This window comes from Peromyscus maniculatus, chromosome 19 (assembly GCF_049852395.1).
Source record: "Peromyscus maniculatus bairdii isolate BWxNUB_F1_BW_parent chromosome 19, HU_Pman_BW_mat_3.1, whole genome shotgun sequence".
Classification (NCBI taxonomy): Eukaryota; Metazoa; Chordata; class Mammalia; order Rodentia; family Cricetidae; genus Peromyscus; species Peromyscus maniculatus.
In genome coordinates, this window is record NC_134870.1 from 34,875,957 (window position 1) to 34,897,434 (window position 21,478).

The 21,478-nt window shown below is 42.2% G+C and overlaps 2 protein-coding genes across 4 annotated transcripts in view; both read right to left on the bottom strand.

Annotated features, from left to right (window-relative positions):
- Positions 1–21,478, bottom strand: part of Dpysl3 (dihydropyrimidinase like 3) — a 112,622-nt gene that overhangs the window by 15,583 nt on the left and 75,561 nt on the right. For all 3 annotated transcript variants that reach the window (XM_042263978.2, XM_042263980.2, XM_042263981.2), the window contains exons 2-6: positions 15,533–15,621; positions 12,543–12,727; positions 10,270–10,434; positions 6,565–6,626; positions 5,497–5,577 (exon numbers count right to left, since the gene is read on the bottom strand). In XM_042263978.2, coding sequence (XP_042119912.1) covers positions 5,497–5,577; positions 6,565–6,626; positions 10,270–10,434; positions 12,543–12,727; positions 15,533–15,621 — 582 coding nt within the window. The remainder of the gene's footprint in view (positions 1–5,496; positions 5,578–6,564; positions 6,627–10,269; positions 10,435–12,542; positions 12,728–15,532; positions 15,622–21,478) is intronic.
- On the bottom strand, positions 3,121–3,965 carry LOC121823944 (diencephalon/mesencephalon homeobox protein 1-B-like). Its single transcript, XM_042263985.2, has one exon. It carries the CDS (start codon positions 3,825–3,827, stop codon positions 3,258–3,260), a length of 570 nt encoding a protein of 189 aa, XP_042119919.2. The 5' UTR covers positions 3,828–3,965; the 3' UTR covers positions 3,121–3,257.

Here is a 21,478-nt window from a genome sequence, read left to right on the forward strand (position 1 = left end):
TTCCTGTTTTGTCTACACTACCAATAAAATGTCACTTACTCTTCATCTCTTTCAGACACAGCTCCCTGTGAACAAACCCTTGCCTGAACTGTTAGCTGATTCAATCTTGAATTTAGCTGTTTATATTCAATAAAAGGCGTTGACATCTGTTCCATGCTATGCTCCGGGTTAAGTACCTGGATTAAGGCCATGTAGCTCACAGTTTAGGACCAGATCCCACAGTACCTGCCTTCTCTTTCAGGTTCATCTGGGCTGCTTTAGTCCAGGTGCGAATTTCCAACCCTATTCTGGCCTGATGAGAAGCTACAGCATCAAATTCCAACAATTCGTGTTTTAATAACTGTCTCTGGGTTTGTTATTTCAAACCCATGGATTAGATGAGTAGATGCAGAATTCAACCAGACAGAATCATGCCTCTTGACAGCATTACTTGAGTTACTGTTTGGTAAATGCTATGTACATTATAATATGACAGACAGGTGTGATTCTTGTGGCAGACTCTAATTATCCTCACACCTATGAACAGCATTTATGGAGAAGCAGGTGGTTGGTAAATACAATTAGGGGTAGCAGAGACCCTAGGCTACCATTATCTGCAGTTGCACCCTGAAATTGTTAAGGCTAGTTCCCAAGAACCTCTGCTTCAGTGACCCCAGTGTAATGGCTTGAGAGATGCTAGTAATTCAGGAGAGATGTCAGCGGGGACAAGCCTGTATCACCTGGAAACGATGAGGCAAAGTTGGCACAAAAGGATTCCTAGAAGCTGGAAAGAACCTGTTTTGTTGTTAGTAATTCAGATAAAGAGGAGTGATAGGGGAAATGTTTATATCTGGAGGTTATGAGCTTCATGGTCTGTCATCCCAGGTCAACTTGATTGAATCTGTGATCACCTAGGAAACTAGATTAGTGAGGTACACCTCTGTGTGTGCCTCAGGATTAACTGAAGGTGGGCAGAATTATTCCATGGGTGGGCTTGGAACCCAGACAAATTAAAAGGGGAACAGGAAGCTGAGCTTGGTGGGCACATGACTTTGATCCCAGCACGTGGGAGACAGAGGCAGGGGGATCTCTGAGTTGGAGGCTAGCCTGGTGTGCACAGTGAGTTCCAGGACAGTCAAGGCTACACAGAGAAACCCTGTCTCAAATAAATAAATAAATAAATAAATAAATAAATAAATAAATAAATAAATAAATAAATAAATAAATAAAGGGGGAGTGGCAGGAGAAAGCCAGCACTGTATCACACACATAGAAAATTCTCTTAAACCCTCCTAGGCTGATTTTTCTATTGAACCACATCTATTTTGTCTTCCGGCCATTCTCATTGATTGAATTCTAGACATACTTTCTTTCAAACTCCAGTAAGAGTCCTCCTTAAGGAAGCACATAAGGGATGCTAAGGCTTACAACTAGATATCTTCTGCCTTATATGACCTCTATCCTAGTCACATGTGTTAACATGGGATGCAGCCAGCTCATTCGTCACACTCTGGAAACACACTGCTTCCTACTGGACATCACAACAATGAACTCCTTATTCTTCCCCCCGCCCCCCCCCAAGAGTTTTGATACCTGTCCTGGATCCTGCTATGTAGCCCAGGCTGGTCTCAAACTCACAGAATTTTGCCTGGCTCTGCCTCCCGAGTGCTGGGATTAAAGGCGTGTGCCACCACCACCCGACAGTAACCTCACTATTCTGGTCACAGAACAGCTGTGGCTTTCTCCAATGGCCTTGCTTTGTTTTGGCTTGGAACATAGTAAAATTTCAATTTTCTTTTTAATTTTTTTGTTTGTTTATTTTAATTAGAATACCATTACATCATTCCTTCCCTTTCCTTTCTTCCTCCCCTCCTCTCCCACACTTTACTTCCTTCCAAATCCATGGCCCCTTGGTCTCTTTTTCTGTAATTATAATTGTTACACATACATAAGTGCAAAAATATATAACCACCCTCTTCAGTGTTTTTAGAGGTGTTTGTAGGTACATAATTTCAGGGCTAACTGCTTTGCAAAGGGGATCTTCTTTAACGAGGAGTGGAAGCTACAGTTCTCTGTGGGCATAAGGACATTTCTCAAATGCATAAAAAAAGAAAGCTCAGCCCAGCTTAGAATTGGAAAGATCTGAAAGTTGTCCTTGTATGCAAAGATTTTGTTTTGCTCTTGGTTTTGCAAAAGTATAGCACGAAACTCTGAGGGGAGCAGCTGCCTTCATTTAGATGACATGATTCAATCTTCAACTAAAGCTGAATCTAATAAATACACACCAGAAACTCATCCAAATGGAAAAATGCCCCGATTCTTTTTCCTGATGGAGAACAGATCTTCCTGAGGTCGGGAAAGGGTGGGATGAAGAGGACCCAGGGATTGCTGAGACTCTGAAATCACAACAGCTAGAGCCCTGTATTATGTATGGGATATGAAGAGCAAGGAACCCCCAGACACAGGATCTCTGAGTAAAGATGCCTATGGGGGCATATCAATTTTAGAGCTAACGTCTAGTTCTACCAGTTATTCATGGCTCTGTGTGAAGGAACTGTGCTTCTTGCTGTTCACATCATCACATGGACAGAGATCACCCTCTGCTTTCTTGCTGGCTCCTCCTGGCAGAGGCCAGTGCTGAGTAAATATCCCCGAGGAAGACACATCTGTGCATTTATTCCATTAAGCATCCCAGGAGATGGATGGGAAATTGCTCAGCTTCCTACAAATGATCAGTTTGGGGCTCTGGGTGCTTGCTTTCATCATTCTTTCATCAAGTTACTCAATATGATTTCTAGGAAGCCAGTGGACTACGGATCCCCATAAGACCCAAACTTGTTATTATCTAAGGTTGTGAGTTCTGCAGTCCTGGATCAGATTTCTGGCTTCAGAGAAACGCTACCTTAGGATAGAGAATGCCACGTAGCTTTGGCTCATTTTCAGCAAAGAACCTGCCCTGCTCTCACTCAAGAAAGGGCCCAATTTGAAACTTGCCTGGTTGCCAAGACTGGTCAGGTCTCTACTGAATCTTCTAGTTTCTCCTTGTTTTCATCCCTTGCTTTCTCTATCATTGTTTTTTTCACAGATTATGTGGCTCTTGTATTTACTTCAGTGAGTTTTTTTCTTGTGTTTTTGTTCCTTTTTTTTTTGTTTTGTTTTTGTTTATTCTAAATCAGGGTCTCCCTTAGCTATGGCTGGCTTTGTACTAACTTTCTTTACTGCTGAAGGGATGTTTGTTCCTGGAGAAGGATGGTACTCCAGGGCTCCTCTAAAAACTTTTAGTGAAAGATCTCTTGGGTACTATCAGGGGCACCTTGTAATCTCTGTATTTTCCTTTCCTTGGCTCTTCGCTCCTTAAACCAAGACTGAACCTCTGATTCCTTAAGAAAGAGGCTCTTCGCAAGATCTTTCTTCGTGATCACATCAGGGTACTGAGTTTCTTCGAAAATGCTCTCCAGTTCACCCAATTGCCAGGATGTGAGACCCCTGCGGATCCGTGGTCGAGTGCCCCTCCACTGCTGTGGGACCCTAGCAACTAAGGTCTCCTTCTCCTCCAACTGTAGCTGTCCTATGTTTTGGTAGTAACCTGGGCTCGCGATGGCGACGTCAGAACCAATGTAGCTCAGGTTGACCACGTGGTTCATATCACCCTGGTGTTTTGGGGTACCCTGGCACCCGGGTTTGTCCATGAAACCTCGAGCACATTCATTAACAGGGCAGCTCCCTCCTGCCGCTGCCATCTCTTGCTCATCCTCGATTTCCGCTTGGTCATTCTCAATTTCCACCTCGATTTCATATTCTTCCAGGTTGTAGAAATTGGGGTCATGGTGACGGGACATGTGTGCCATGGCCTAACACTGTAGAAGTAGCCTCGCCTTCGCCAATAAGGATGTGGTCAGGGAAGTCAAACCGTCAATGTCTCTCTTACTCTGGAGAGGCCAACGATCCTGGAGTTGTTCAGTGCAGAATGCTAGGCTTCTCAGCAGATCCAATGTGGCGCCGAAGGCTGGAAGGAGTCCTGGTTGAAATCCTGACGAACTTGGTCCTAATATCGGTGAAGGACCGCCGATCCCCAGGATAGGGTAACTTGCCAGCAAGAGCGAGAGCAAGTAGCTTAAAATTTTCCTTCTACCGCCCCGTCCTTTTATATGGGCTGCCACCGGAAGATGCCGCCCACTTTTAGGGAGGGTCTCCCACCTCCAAAGATCAGAGCAGGAAAATCCTTTGTATCTGGGCGTGGTAGCACACACCTTTAATCCCAGCAGAGGCAATGGGATCTTTGTGAGTTCCCGGGGGTTGGGAGGGGTGGGTGGGGGGAGCAGTAAGGTGTACATGGAAAGTCCTGTACAGCCATAGCTACTAAGTGAGATTCTGTCTCAGAACAGGGTGGGGGTGGGGGTGGGGGAAGAGGTAAGAAGTGAAGGTGGAGGGAGAGAGAGAGACCTGCAGAGAAGTGCTCAGGAGTTCGTTTTAGTTGATTTCCAGATGAAGTTAAGTGGACAACCAAGATCACACTGTCTTCTTTATAATCCTGTCAGAAGTTTCTAGGCCTAAATGCTTTTAGGGAGAGAAAACTTAGTAGACCACTTTTAGACATACCTGTCTTCACTTCATAACTAGATAAATATCTGAGTTAGAGGTGCTTTCTCAAAATTAAAAGCAAATGGAGAGGAAGACATCAGGCAAACTATTAAAAAAAAAAAAACCCTGTAAGCTTAGTAACTTATAATTTATGGGGACATTAATCTGAAGATGAATTCTTTTTTGTTTGGTTTTAGGTTTTCTGAAATAGGGTCTCACTATATAGCCTTGATTGGCCTGGAACTCCCAGTGATGTGTCATGCCTCAGTCTCCTGAGTTGGGGGATTAAAGGTGTGTACCCACCACCTGACCTTGACGATTAAGGATTAATTCCTCCTCCTCCTCCTCCTCTTCCTCCTCCTCCTCCTCCTCCTCCTCCTCTTCTTTTTTGGTTTCTCTGTGTATCCCTAGCCTTGAACTAAGAGAACTCAGCCTCCTCCTGAGTGCTGGAATTAAAGGCATGTGCTACCACTGTGCTGCAGAAGATTAATTCTTTAAGATTTATTGTTTACGGCCAGAAATAAAAAGCTCACTATCGCCGGGTGGTGGTGGCACACGCCTTTAATCCCAGCACTCGGGAAGCAGAGCCAGGCGGATCTCTGTGAGTTCGAGGCCAGCCTGGGCTACCAAGTGAGTCCCAGGAAAAGCGCAAAGCAACACAGAGAAACCCTGTCTCGAAAAACCAAAAAAAAAAAAAAAAAAAAAAAAAAAGCTCACTATCACATCTAATGGCTGTGAACATTTGATGGTCAGTCCTTGTTAGGATTATAAGTGTGAGCCTAGAGCTATGAGCTTTTTTAGTATGGATTTTTGGCTTTACCAATGTGTTTATGGTAGTCTTGAACTCTTGGGGCATTCAAGTCATGTTGAAGAGAGGAAATGGATGGGATGCAGACCCAAGATCACACACATAAAAGGTTTGATCCACGATGTTACCTGGGCAATGATATCTCCATTCTCAGCATGAACTTGAGCAATGGCCCCCAGTTCTCCCAGGCAGGTGAAGATGTCATAGAGCTGAAATAGAAACAAACAACCTCACAGCCACCTTTAGCACCTTCACATAAAGGCCAATTACTAAAACCAAACCTGAAACAATATCTTAAACCAAAGATGAATGTAGTCCAAAGACATTTTAGCCAGGCATGGTGGCACACACCTTTAATCCCAGCACTTAGGAGTCAGAGGCAGGCAGATCTCTGTGAGTTTAAGGGTCAGCCTGGTCTTCAGAGCAAGTTCCAGGGGTTACACAGAGAAATCTTATCTCAAAATCAAAATAAACAAATAAACAACAACAAAAACCACAAAGACATTTTAGAAGGCTCTGTCTCTGTGAAAGACTTGTCTGGATTCACACAGACAGGACCAATATCTACAAGCCTTGTCTGTGGCATCCATCTTTCCTGGAGTAATTTCTCACTGAGCTGAGACATGGTGTCAGAATGCTTTTCAACAAGTGTTCCACAAGGCCCCGACAGCCTGGTCAAAGCTAATACAATACTCAAACTCTTAATCTGAACCTCTTAAGACAAACACACCCTTACTCTCCACCTAGAAGATAAGAGTGCTAATTTCTTACATTTCCCCTGATTGTTTCAGATCTATCAAATTGAGACACACCCATGGCTTCCTAGGAGGTTCCCCTGATACAATTATGACAGACAAGATGGTACCCAATAGCAGGAAGCCCTCCTAATCTTAAGAAGCAGAGAACTCCACATTTTCACCAGGTTTATAAGAGGTTTGGAGACAATAGTGTTCCTCTTAGTCTTTAAGACAACTGTTGTGAGTAGAAATTCAAGATCTTCTCTGCTTTGCCATGGGCACCTGTCCCATTCACTTCTTTAAAATGCAGCGTAGACTGCAGGGGCTTCAATAGACAGCCTGACATGGCTTCACACCAGTAAGCACCATGACTTATGTTCCAAGGGCCCAGGTCATCAGCAACAATAGGAAACCCATGCTTGCAGGCAATCCAAACAACACAATCAAATGGGTTGCTACCTCTGTGTTGGACACTTGATATAAATCCTTGTAGGCCATGTAAACCATGAAGGAATTAACACCTGCAAGACAAGGAAAGGAAGAAAATGAGGAAAAAGACAACATTAATTATCACCACCACCTTCTCATGTCTACCACTCACGTGCTCTGAGCACATGGCTCAGGTGCCTACCCAAAAGAAGGGGGACATTCTGAATGCCCCATCTTATCATGCCTTCTGTTGCCAATAAAATCCATAGTTCATCAGTGGTTTCCTCGAAGAATGATGTCTTCTTCGGTATCCTTTGCTAACCCCAATTCCCAGCATTACAGTTCAGAAGACTGACAACTTTCATATTGTTCAAAGACGCAGACACCAGAGACATCACGATAGCACACCAGCTGTGCCCAGACACTAGAGGATGCAACACTTGGATGTACCCTATACTGCAATGGGATGAGAATGTTTAACTTCTGGGCTTCAGTTTCCTTCTCTGTAAATTGGAAAAATAACTCCCACCTCATAAGGTAGCAGTTCACCACTAAAGGAGGCAATACTTCAAAAGCTTTTAGTCCCTGTGAGGCAAGCATTTGGTCTCCATGGGGATGGGTTGATTTCACTATTTGGTGAATGACTGGTAAATATTAGGCTGCAGGGTGAGGTGTCTATGAGAAAGATGACAATAAAGCTAACTTTAAACACTTCTTCTGAGTCAGGTCTGGTGAGGAAACAAACGTTTAATCCTGTCACTGGGGAGGCAGAGGCAGAAGAACTGCTATGAATTTTTCTCTCTATCCCTTGCTGCTCCTCTCAAGTTTAGGGATGGGCTGGACTACATAAAAAGTACCAGGCCAGCCAGTAAGGTGCTGTATCAAAATAAAACCCAAATCCTAAATGCCCCATCCCTAAAAATTTGCTTCTAAGATATAGCAGGTATATTCTTACATTATGCATTTTCTGTTATTGAAACTGTACTTTTGAAGACCCTCATTCACAGCACATGTACAAACGCATGCACACATACACAGAGCGCATGTATATTATTTATAGTATACTATTTACCTTCCATTCTCTATAATTCATTTAAAGAATAAACTGGATGGTGGTGGCACATGCCTTTAATCCCAGCACTTGGGAGGCAAAGGCAGGTGGATCTCTGTGAGTTCAAGCCTGGTCTACAGAGTGAGTTCCAAGACAGCCAAAGCTACGGAGAGAAACCCTGTCCACGGGACAGAAAAAAAGAAAAAGAAAAAGAAAGAAAAAAGGAAGGAAGGAAGGAAGGAAGAAAGACAAAAAAGAAAGTACAAAGTCAAACAGCTTTTTAACCTAGAAATACTTGGACTTTTATAATAAAAGGGTATTGATGTTGACTATATACTCTTTGTGGTGCTTTGAATAGGAATGCCCCACCCCCCATAGGTTCAGTTTTTTTGAATGCTTTGTCATTAGGGAGTAGAGATGCTTGACAGGGATTAAGGTATGGTCTTATTGAAGGAGGTGTGGCCTTAGAGGAAATATGTCACTGGGGGTGGGCTTTGAGGTTCCAAATGCTCAAGCCAGGCCCAGTGTCTCCCTCTTCTTGCTACTAGCTGATCTGGATGTGGAATTCTGAGCTACTTCTCAAGAACCAGGTCTGCCTTCCTGCTACCAAGCCTCCCACCATGATGAAAATGGTCTAAACCTCAGAAACTGTCAGCCAGTCTCAAATGTTTTCCAAGAGTTGCCTTGGTCGGGGTGTCTTTACAGCAATAGAACATTGACTAAGACACATAGTTTGAAGAATGACTCTTTCACCTAACACTATTTAAGTTTCAAATGTACAACTAAAAATGGACATAAAACCTGGCCTCAGTGAACTAACAGCGAATGAGGACAGATAATAATTTGTACATTGTACTTAAATACATAAATCATCAGCGTTATAGGGAAAGATCTATTGATTTTCACCCAAAATAAATAGGTAGGTGGGGTGGTAGAACAGAAAATCATTTTGAAGAAGGAAAATAATTTTGGTTTAACCATTAGGGTCAACCAAGCCCACAGTTTCCCCAGCCAAAAGTGGATTATAGTTCAAGAATGTCCATACTCAGCGTGGGTCAGCTCAGGGCAGCTTTCCACAACATTCCCCTTTCCAAAAGTCTCCAAGTCATCTTTGGAATGGTCCAGGCCCTGTGTGCTCATTAAAGCCACTGAATTTTCTACTGACAGGAAAAAAACAAAAACAAAAAACAAAAAACAGAAAGATGAAGGGGCTAAGAGCATGTTTTGTGTTCCCAAGGGTTGGGCAGGATTTTGGAGTGCAGCAAGAGATAGAAGAAAAGATGCATCCTCTGAGGGTGTGTCTCCCCTCCACATAGACACGTGATGTTTTCCTGAAATCCTTGCACAGTGACCAGACAGCGTTAAGCATCCATTCTGCTGCCTTTCACTGAATGGCTTGCTTTTGCACTGGACCTTCAGCAGAGGCTGTTGCTTACCCATCTCTGACTACCTAGATCACCTTACAAAGCTGAGCACATGGTACATATTTGCATATGTATATATATGTTCCTGTGGATGCTAAATGTCTGGTGATTAGAACATAGGACAAAACAGAAAACAGAAGAATCAAAGAAGATAATGGAACCAAAATCATCCAACAATTTTGTCCCCTCCAACAATACACACACACACACACACACACACACACACACACACACACACATACACACAAACACACACACTGAGAGAAAGAGAGAGAGACAGAGACATACTGAAGGAACGTATTTTCACTCGTAACCAGATAATCAATCTATTCTTGTTCCTGACATGTCTTAGCCTTTCTTGAGGATCTTGAGGATGCCATTATTATATAATATTAACAGTTTGGTCATGAGCAAAATTGGTAAGGGTTAGAAATCTTTGATCTCAGAATTGTCAGCAATGTGACTTCAGGGAGGATCAGTCATCTTGCCCCAGTTTCTTCCTCTGCAAAACTGGCAAAACTGTATTGTGCTGGTTAGTTTTAAGTCAACTTGATTGAAGCTAGAGTCATTTTGGAACAGGGAACCTCAAATGAGAAAACGCCCCTACCTGTGGGCAAGCCTGTCCTGCATTTTCTTGATTTATTATGGTTGACGTGGGAGGGCCCAGTTAACTGTGGACAGTGCCATCCCTGGGCTGATGGTCTGAGGTGCTATATATAAGAAGGCAGGCTGAGCAAGCCACGAGGAGCAAGCCAGTAAGTGGTGCTTCTTCAAACCCTGGACTTGGTTCTTGCCTCCAAGTTTCTGCCCTGCTTGAGTTCCTGTCCTGACTTCCTTCAGTGATGGACTACCAGCTATAAAATGAAATAAACCCTCTCCTCCCCCTTTGTTTTTTGTGACGATGTTTAATTGCAGCAATAGAAACCTAACTAAGACATTCATGGAAGTGAAAAGCGTCGTCTCTGGATAGACCTATTGCTTACTAAATGAGATCGCGGGCAGTTACTCTGACCCTCTGCTTTTTTCATCTGCACTGTTATGACTAACACTATTTATCCTGTGAGGATCCTGTAAAAAAGTAAGTAAGTGAAGTTGCATAAACATAAAGTGCCTGGAACAAAGGAGAAAGCTCTACATTCAGCACTCATGCTCAAGGTACCAGACTCTTAACTAGGGGAGTGACTCCTATAAGTGGGTCACTGTGGGAAAGACGGACACGGCAGCCAAGAGACCGGAGGCTGGAGACCATGCTTTGCTCACCTTTGTCTTTGCTGAGGTTCTGTACTTCCTGCTTGACACTGTCATTCCAGTGGGTGATGTCCACATGCAAAGCATAGTCACAACAGCTTTTCCCATCAGCCCACTCACGCCACTTTTCATAGGCCTCCGTCAGGCTAGACTCAGGTTCAGGTACTACATGGTCAACTGAAAGACAGAGGGCCAGGTGGGTGACTCACAACAGTTTGGTTCTTCCCTGCACCCTGCAAGTCTGTTCCCTCCTGCTTAGCGATGGCTGTACAACCTCTGTGTCTTGGTGCCTTCAAAGAGACAGGTGTTTTAAGTATGGGACAAATTATTAGCTTTCTGAAACCTCAGTTTTCTCTTCTTAAAATGGTGTTAAGAGGATAGAGGGATAGGTAATAATGGCAGTTTCCCTCTGAGTTTGCTGTATGATTAAGTGATAAAATGCATATAAAGTGCTATACTGATACTTGGCACATACTAAGTGTTAATAAATGTTAGGTCTTGATGAGTACCTGGTATTTACGATTGCTGAGGCTGAGTCACTGATAGTGACAAAAGTTGTATTCTCTTCCCTGGATAGAAGAAGTTCTAGATGTATGACAGGAACTAGTGGCCAAGGTTAACAAGAATTGGTTTCTCTGAGTTCAAACTCACTCTCTTCCCTGCAACCATGGATGGTACATATTTTTAAATAAATTGCTACTATTATAGCAAGGGTTAGGCAAAAGCTCAATTCTCATCAAGTGCCCCTCAGGCAGCTGAGGTAAAGCATGCAACTGGTTCAACTATCCTGAGATTGACACTGAAATATGTATCAAATATCTGGACCTTTTTTTCAGACCTGACTCAATAATTATCCTCATGCCCAAGAATCATACCTAGGTAATAAGTTGTAGTTGTCAGCAACATTTAGTTTCTAGGGTGTTCGCTAATGCATTTATGTAATGAAAAATTGCAAGTGACTGAAGTTGAAAAAATTGAGAAGTTTACTTAAAACTTAGAGACAACTTTCACAGAATGACAAAAGACATCTACTTTAAAACCTGTAGTAGAATATGAACAAAAGAGCAGGAAGACATTCATAATCCATGATTTAGTGAAAAATAGCAGCTTGAAATATGGTACAAATCTTACAATCCTCTTATTAAGATGGAAATTGTATAATAGCAGCTCTAACAGTGAAGGAGGGTTACATGCATCCTTTGCTTTCTGCATGTCTAACATCTCTAAGTTATCTACGAAGGGTGAGACTGCATCTGTGGCTCCTTGGAAGCTTTATTCCTCACTTAGATCTCTGATTTTCCCTCTGCCCCTTCACTGATGTAGAAGATCAAGCATAGAAAACATTGCAGGCATGCAGAGCAGGCCCAATTCCTTGCCCAGATGGCAGGCAGCCAAGCCAAAGCCAAGATCACGCATTTCCTCTCTCAGAGAAGCCTAAGCACACTGATCGGAAAGTAGATGCATCCAGCTACATTCCTAATGTCTTCAAGGACATGAGGGCTTTCCTGGGCAGACAGCTGCTGAGAAGTCAGCTGGCTCCTTCCCATCAGCTGGGAGGAAAGCTCAGGCCTCCCTGGACTACACCTTTTATGGCCTTGCTACAGTTTTTCTGGGCTTCTCCATCCTAGCTAAAGTTGACCGCTGCTAGTGGTTGAGTCGAAAGGAAGGTTAAGACAGACAGTAATTCTGGCTCAGGCTGCTCTGTGCCTGTGGGTAGAGGAATATGATGTTAAGTAAACAGTGCTCTGTCTCCCGAGTTTGAGGCTAGCTCTGGGCCAGTAACCAGTTCATTGAGATTCCTCGGACAGGAAGGGCTGTCTGGAATGCTATCAGTTCAGTAATCCAAGGGCATGCCACTTCCCAAGCTCCCCTAGAATTAGTAGTTACCAGAAGCAAAACAAAACAAAAATAAATAAAGGAAACCACTCACAGGTTTTCTAATCTTAAAGATACAAATTGGTCAAAATACATCAATGACCCAATAGTACTAAGTCCACTGAGGACCACTAATCCCCCAAGAACTGTCAGTCTCAATGAGTATTCTTTCTAACTTATCTTTCTCTCATGCATGAGGCTCATGTGGTCATGAGGCTCGTGCATCTCCTTTGTGTAATTCCAGGGATCTGGCAGTTTTCCTAAGAGTAACCACCTCCAGGAACACAAATTCCACAAACCAAATCAAGAGAAGTGTGTCAAGTGTCAGTGTTATCAGAGGGCAGGCACTTGGCACTTGTGGCAAGCCCAGATCTCTGAGCAGCAGGACTATGTCTAGTCTCAGGACTTACTGATCATGGTGGTGCCACCTGCTAAGGCAGCCTTTGTCCCTTGGAAGAAATCATCCACTGTGGTCATCCCCTTGTAAGGCATCTGAAAGTGAGTGTGGACATCAATGCCTCCAGGAATCACCATCTTCCCGTTGGCTTCAATGGTCTTCACACCTCCGGGGACAATCAGATTGTCTCCAATTTGCCTGGTGAGACAGTGGGACAACTGGCCGTCAAAAAGAGAGACACTCAAGACAAGAGTAGAATGTAAGGATTTTAGGCATTGGTTGTGGGACAACTCATCCCAAACAAGTAAAAAAGATACTTTCTGAGAGCCATCCTGGGTTTGCCTAAGGGCCTTAGCAGCAGCAGCTGAGACATGATCTGGAGATGACCTAGACCAATGAGAGGCAGCCATGTCACACCGACAGTTGCATATTCATCAAACCTTCCCCCAGGGTGGGGTAGAGGGTATATAAGGCTTGCCTCTTCCTGAATAAACTGAGCTTGTTGTTTCAACATTTTCTCAGAGTCTGTGTCGTTGACTCTGTGCCTACTTGGCCCCCACCTCCCAAAGGGAAAAACAGCACAGGACCCTGCTACAATTAGGGTCTTCAAAGTCACAAGTCCAGTAGTCTTTAAACAAGAAGAGATAGTTGTGTGCACAAAATTATTTTTGTGGACACAAAATTATCTGCATGAGCCTTGAGTTATGGCTTTGTACTGAAATCTATGGATTGCTGATGTCTAGAACACAGCATGTGACTAATATTTTTACTTAACTATTTTCATGGTTTCTTTCATTTTGCTCCTTTTTGAGTGGTGTGGGATGACACTGGAAAAGCTACAAAGAGTGTAAAATGCATCATGTCTAGGAACAGCAAAAGATAAAGACTCAGTACAACAACAGATATGGAACTCAGGCATCTTGGAAGCAGATTTACTGTGCCCTAGTGAGAGACCTTTGCTCAAGTCACCCCCCACCTCAGGCTTCTTTTTCTTGATCCACCCTTCCCTGATCAGCCAACGGCACCCTATTGCAGATTCACAATGAAAGAGTCAAACATGCAGATCTCCCCAACACCAACTGCTCTTTGCACTGTCAGTATCTCAAAAGAGGCTTCAAACTAAGGAAGATTATTTTGACAATCTCCCTAAGGTACAGTGTGACCCAGGAAGCTTTAGAGCATCCCAGCAAGAAATGAGAGTGAGGAGCAAGGCGGGGTGGGGGGCAACTCAATGAATGTTTCAAAGGTGCACCTCACAGCGAATGTGTTACCTATCCCTCAAAATGCTGCTTGAAGATCTCTACTTTCAATACTGCTTGACTTTATAACTTTGATCTAGGTATCTGGTCATGTCTGTCCCCATGGTATACCTAGGATTCACAGTTTACATTAACACTGAATATCTCCTACCGTGGGCACATGTGTAACCCACTACTGGTTGGTATGAGTACTTTCCCTTCTGAACCTAGCCAAAAAGATTCTCTTGGGGCAGAAAAAAAAAAAAAAAAAAAAAAAAAAAAAAAAAAAAGTCACTGACCAGCAAATTCTAGGTCTACAGCTAATGTATTCCTGACATGTCTGAGAGTTCAACTTCACCGCATCACCATGGGGCCATTCCAGGGCCACCACAACTCAAAACACACAGTGGAAAAAATGCAGCCTGATTGTAATTCTACTTCAGTCCAGATATTGCTCAGTTCTGTTATTCTTTTTCTTAGTTCTTCCTCCAGGAGAAATTGAGAATCAAGAGGATGAAGAACTGATGGGCCTGTGTGGTGTGTGTTTATATATGTTTACATACATTGTTTCACTCATCCTTACAACTAGCAAAATACCCTATCTGAAAGAGAAATGCCTCATTCACTTTTCTCCAACACACTAATTAAGCCCTCAGTGATCTCTAAAATCTCAGCTTCTGTCTCCTCATTTAATCTTTCTGCTGGTAGCCAAGTCTACTCTGTGTAGGTGTGCCTAACATGGAGGCTACCTGGATTTACAGTCTTGACTCTGCCAGTTACTAGCCATAGCCAAGTTATTATTTAATCTCACCATGACCCGATTCTTTTGATTGTAAAATGTAGCAGCTCCTCATTGGAGTTATATAGACTAAAAAATTAATCTCTGCTAAACCCACAAAATACGATTAAGCACCTTAGGGATCAATAAACATGAGCTGTTGTAATTAACAACTGCTCACTCTGAATTCCGTCTAGCCTGCTATTCAGTTCTTGATATTCCTATTACCTCATAATGCTGGACCCTTGCTATATATTCAGAAACCTCAGTTTCCCTCAGACTCTAAGGTCCCCAAGGACAGAGGGAATGCTGATAGGAGCTTGCAGAATGCCTACTATAGAATGTCACATAGCAGTGTCTAGCACCTTACACAAATGCTTTGTCAATTGGAAGCACTCTTGCTAACAGGATGAATCAGATATTCTAGACAAACACAACATCTTATTAATATGGTGGTGTACCTTGCTGTTCATGATATAATATCATATTAATCAAATCCTGTTTTGAAATGAACTGATACATGAACATCAACTGCCCATGCTTCTTCAATAGCAAATCATTCTATAGAGAAATTGTAATTTACTGATGAATATATTTGGAAAAATGCCTTATATGCATGTCCTATTTGTACCCTGTCCTTCTAAAACTCAACACTATTTTTTCAAGTTGAATTTTAAGTATTTTCTCTAATTTAAAGCCTTACCTGGTAACAAAAAGTCTGCGTATATTCTGATTTTACTTTGGAACCTATTCCACACACCTTGGCATTTTTAGGATACTGTCACTCATATACACTTATCAATATCCTTAAGAACAGAAGTGACATCATCCAATCTTCTATGACCCATAGCATTCCATTTAATACATTTTGTACAAAGGGGCCCTCAAAATGATTCTTTTGACCAAATTCAGTGTTTTCACTTTATTTATGAAATTGAAGCTTCTTCTTAGGCAGAGGGGAAGTAGAAGGTGGTTTCATGTACATACTTTATTAAGCCATCCTCCATGTAAATATCAGCATAAAAGGACTGATCATCGTTGACGATTCTTCCTCCCTTGATTAGAAGACGGTCACTCTGGAAAAGAAGGAAGACATGAGTCACTGTCACAGTACCTGTGGGAAGAGTGTGTTGCCAAGGTGTTCCCAACTCCCTCTTCTTTCAGACTTCTAGCAAGAACATACTTGGTAAATGACCTCTGTGTAATCAGTGCATTACACATTTGAGTGTGATATATTTGTTGGGGATCCAGTTCTGATTCAAATTCACTGTCATAGCTTTTGGAAATATACATATATATTACCTATATTGTCATAATGAAATACTCGTTCATGTTACTGCATTACTGTTAGATCACAAAGTGTAAGAGAACTATTGTTGGGAAAAAATAAAAACTGTATTGTACTTATTTAACATGAGAGACGGAGAAATTATGTATGATTTAGATTTGCTTCATTATATACAGTATTTCTCACATTTTCTTAAGCCATTTCATTTTTTGTTTTAATATCCATGATACATAGTATTGAGTTATATAGGGACATTTTTCATATGTCCTTATATGTGATGCATTTTGACTAGGAATGAATGCATTCCCTTATTGTTTTAATCATGAGAAAAATAAAGTCTTTTAAAAACTGCAACTTAGATGAAATTTATGAGTGATCCATTGTGGAACAATGAAAATATGCTCTATGGTTGGTCACAAAATACACATATATGTTCTGTATGTCAGATGAACCAACATCAAACCAACGTCGGTACTGCAGATCATAGATTGAATGGAGATGGAGTACAAGGTTAAGAATGGAGATGGAGTACAAGGTTATGAATGGAGTACAAAGTTGTGAGCTGTGCCTTTGTTGAGCCATGGACAAGAAAAGTATTCCCAGAAGATGGGCTAAGTAGAGAGAGCTATGCCATGGATAAGAATTTGGTGAAGAATTGAACTTATAGACCTTAATGCCATCCATCCATCCATCCATCCATCCATCCATCCATCCATCCATCCAACCATCCATCCATCCATCCATCCACCTATCCATCCACCTATCCATCCATCCATCCACCTATCCATCCATCCATCCACCTATCCATCCATCCATCCATCCATCCATCCATCCATCCATCCATCCATCCATCTATCTAGTTCTCCATTGATTCAGCAAATAATTACTTACTATTATGTATGTGGGGAAAGTGGAGTTGTGTAAAAAATTCAGGAGGTTTCTACCTTTATGGAACATAAACAGGCAGTTTAGTAATAAAGAACTGCTCAATTACAATGTAGAATTGAATTCAGTGTCATAGGACACAGGGAAGTGTGGCTAGTGTAGGTAAGAGGTCTAGTAAGGAAAAAGAAATCTACATGGGGTGGCAATGTAGAATTTTTGCAGAAGGGACCTGTATCAAGGCCTCAAAGTAAACAAACAAACAAACAAACAAAGTGTTTCTTTGAAAAGCTGAAGAAAATCATTCTGCAAAAGCTTGTGTTCAATGAGGCCACTGGAATGAGATGAGGTTAGGGAGGCAGAGTGGCTACTCACACTGGGATTGTTGAGTTTAAGTTTGAATGAAAATACACTGAGACCCGTGGGAAGATTAGAAGCAGAGGAAGGAGGACAATGTGGAAAATGCAGTCCTATGTCTCAGTGTTCAAAGATGATGTTCTTCTTGACTACAGAGCTTAAAGTAGTTCTCAGCCTTCCTAATGCCGTGACTCTTTAACACAGTTCCTCGTGTGTGGTGACCCCCAACTATAAAATTATTTTTGTTGTTACTTCATAACCGTGATTTTGCTATTGTTATGAATTGTAATGTAAATATCTGATATGCATGTGGTCCTAGGTGACCCCTGTAAAAGGATCCTTCTACTCCCAAAGGGGTCATGACCCACAGGTTGAGAACTATTGGCTTCGGCTATGGATCCAGGGTTAGAACCATTTAATGCTACCATTCCTCTGATGGTCACTGGCTGTCCCTTTGAGACTTTCAAAGTGGAGAAAGGTTCAGAGAAGGAAGTCCCATTGACAGATGACTCCCAGATTCAGTAATGAAAGTTGTGATCAAGGCAAGAAAATGACAGATGGCACTTGGGCCCTACGTGGGATACAGATAATTACCTCTTAACTTCTGCTGCCAAGTATTGGATGAGAATAAAAAGTGTCATTGTGTCTTATCACCAGGGCAGCAGATTTTTGAGAGATACCACTGACTGAAGTATTTAGAAAAATTCTACGTGTACAACCAAGAAGCAACATGGAGGTCAAATATGAAGCCCCACTAGACTTGATTAATAATAAGTGCTACCTCTTCTCAGTCCTGTCAACATGTCTACCCACTTCTGATCCTGCACTGCCCAGTATTTTAGCTTAGTGCTAAAACTATAAACATGGAATTCTCATTACATGTCAGGCTCCCTGGCCCTTGCAAATGTGTTCTCACTGCCTTCTTACAAATTCACCTGGCATCAAAAAACTACCTTCTTTGCTAAGACTCTAGCTGCAAGGTTTCTTCCTGATGATGCCCTTGTTTAACTCTCCAGCAAATTTTTCTGACTTCTACTTCAATCGATTTGGAATTATTATAATGTTCTAGAGAGGCAGATTTATTATCTTCTGACCAGACTGGAAACTCTGTCCATCTTGGAAACATGTGCCTTTTGATCTTTTAGCCTCTATTCAAGGGCTGTTATCTCTTTATCAAAAAATGAGAGAAAGCTGAGACATGGGTGGGGAGTTGTATTTTGTCAATGTAGTAGAAAGGCATCTGCCTCAGAAATGGAGAATTTGATTTTATAAAGAGAAAAACTGGGCCAGGTGTGGTGCTTTCAATTCTAGCACAAGGGAGGCAGAGGTAGGTAGATCTCTGTGAGTTCAAGTCCAGCCCGGTCTACATAGCAGCTTCCAGGCCATTCAGAGATACATAGTGAGACTATCTCAAAATAAATAAAATAAATTTAAAAAGAAAGAAAACCAGAAGGCTCTTGTAGTTTAATGCTTTAACAATACTGCACAATTATGAGATTGCTGTAGGTCTTTGCTTCCAAACTAGTGTACATATGAGAAAAATACCCATTCCCGGTCCCTGCCCTTGTCTACAAAATCTGCATTTTATAGGTTGCATATGCAGCTCTACCATAGCCAATGGCTAGCACACAGCAAAGGCACAGAGCAATACCAGGAATAAATGCCCAGCTCTGTGTGTCTGTGAGGGCAACATTTCCTGTAGGAACTTCCTGAAGAAGTAATCATGGTAACTGTACAAGTTCATTACCACTATTCACTGCTTTTCTTTATCTTTCCAACAAAATAGTTGTGCTGAACTGGTTATTGGAAAGAGGTCCTTTCTACTTGAACTGAATTATGAAACGGGAGCAAGCTAAAGATCTTAAGCCCTGAACCACTAGTGTGGTAACCACTATCCTTAACAAGCACCAACTATCAGCAAAGCTGTGCAGTCTTCCTTGATGTTTCCCACAAGGAGGAGTGGATCCAAATACAGTCAACACCACTGAGAGCACATCACTGGACACTTCTCAAATGGTAATTAGATAAATCCTTTCTGGCTTAACGATGGATGAGTAATAGAAAACAGAGTCCAAAAACAAATGATAGTCCTGGTGTAGGTTTCAGGGGGAAGGAACAGGGTCCCTGATCATGGGTTGTAAGTGTTATTGCTGTTTATTATTTATTATTTATTATTATTATTATTTGTTTTCATTATGCAGAGCAGAAATATGAAAAGCTGACTAACAGATCACAACAATATACTTTCCATGGGGGGTCTTCAGCTTGCTCTCTATTTCCCCCACAACAGCCCACTTGACTCATTTTAATCCCATGTACAAGGGCTATATTATAAAGGGAAGCCTAGGCAAAACATTTGACACTAAGAATTTCAAAGGCAACTATTGAGATTGACACCAAGGGATGCAAGAGCTATGAAGAATGGAACTACTGGTCGCCCCCAAACCAGGTAAAACCAATCATCTTTGTACACATAAAACAATGCTTGTTATGAACTCATGGACCAACGTCATAGATAGACATGTGACAGGATCAAAACCCAACAGCATGCACAAACCCAATACCTGTAACAGTTATCTTCAACAAAGCATATATGAGTTGTGGGCTCTTATTTTCTATTCCTGACACTGAGGCATCTAAGCATCCATAGTCCAGTTAAGAATGCCCAATCTTTGTCATATAGTGATAAACATGAAGAATTAGGATTCTTCCAGAGCTTTCTGGGATGATCTGGAAGGTACTTGTTGTGGATTGAAAAAATGTCCCCTACGGACTCAGATATTTGAACACTTGGTTCTCAGTTGGTGGTGCTGTTTGGGGACATGGTACAGCCTTGCTAGAGGAAGTATGTCACTGGGGGTGGGCTTCCAGAGTTTATAGCCTTGCCCTACTTCTCCTTTGTTCTTTCTGCTTTGCTGTTGCTGTTGAAGATGTGATCTCTCATCTTCTTGTTCTGCTGCCTGCCATCTCCCCCACCATATGGACTCCTCTTCCGGAACTGTAAGCCTAAATAAACTTTTTCTTCCATAAGTTGCTTTTGACCATGGCATGTTATTACAGAAAAGTAACTACTTTAGTGTCTATATTCAAGAAGAGCCTGACGTCATCAGGTGGACCCTGCTTAGCCACCAAGGACTGAATTCCTCAATGTCTTGCAGGCCAGAGTGCTTCAGGTGGCTTGCTGCTCAGCATGGAGCCAGCTGTGTTCTCACTACTACTGTGAGAATTCCATGGATCACTTTCAAAGGTGGGTGATCTTGGGTTAGGATTTGTCCTCTCAGAGTCTCTGTGGTTTTTTGTTTGTTTTTGTTTTTCCATTAGCACAGGGTGGATAAACTAGACCTGTTTCACCTCCTCGGGCTGTTGTCAGGAAGGATTATTGACAGTACATATCATAATCCATCTAGTCTCAGTCCTATTTATCCTTTTACTGTTCTATTTGTGCTAATGCCTCTAAAAGCCTTTTGGAGTACCATATGTTCAGGACAGATTCAAGTTCCTGTTTTCTAAATAAGGAGCTACACACAGGGGTGATTTACTCTAAGCAACAGAGTAAGGCAGTTATAGGTACAAGCAAATCGAGGGCTCCCTTTTGGCACCACACTGATCCTTCACCCCGGACTACTGTACCAAAAATATTCACATCTTATGACCAGGGCTCCTTCATGGCAGGACTCACTTCTCTGATATGGAATCTAACTGTTGTGGTGTTTAAAGTGCAGCCAGTTCTCTGCGGTAGGTAACTTTAGGAATCCATTAACTTTCAGCCTTGCTTATAAATCAGTGCATTAGACCTGCCCCGTATAGCCCCAAAGTGTTAATGCAGCTCATCAAGGGAATTGATTTATGATCTAGGGTAGCAAGGGCTTTTAAAGCATGGTAAAAGTTGAATGTTTTTCCTTCACTGGGGTATAATAATGATTAGAGGAACTAAAACTATACGTTTGTGAAAGAAATTGAAAATGAGAGAAGACAGAGGGAGGGGAGGGGAGGAAGGAGAAAAAGAATATCAAACAAACCTTTAAAGATGCGTAGAACAGGAATGAGTGGATTGATTGTGAATTCAAATTAGGATAGAGAAAGAAATGGAACGTAAGCCTAATGGACTTGTTCGGCATTTCAGCTTTCTCCTCTAGTCTTTGCTATAAAGGGTGAGGATGTCAATTGCCACCTCTGTCTGAGGCAATGAAGACTATCCTGGTGCAGCCACAGTCTGCACAGACTGCACAGACCCTGTTCCAGCCACTGGGTCAGCCAGAGAACAGTACTTAACTCCTGTGTGTTCTGTAACTCTGCAGGCACCCCAGCTGCTGGGAATAGATGCTGCAGTCCCAAGAAGAGGAAGGGAACATGGAAGGAGGTCAAAACCTTGTCCAAAATCAAGTCTCTTGTGACCACAAAGAACA

Excerpts from the sequence above, each read along its gene's own strand:
- LOC121823944 (XM_042263985.2), bottom strand. The coding sequence starts at position 3,827 with ATGGCACACATGTCCCGTCACCATGACCCCAATTTCTACAACCTGGAA.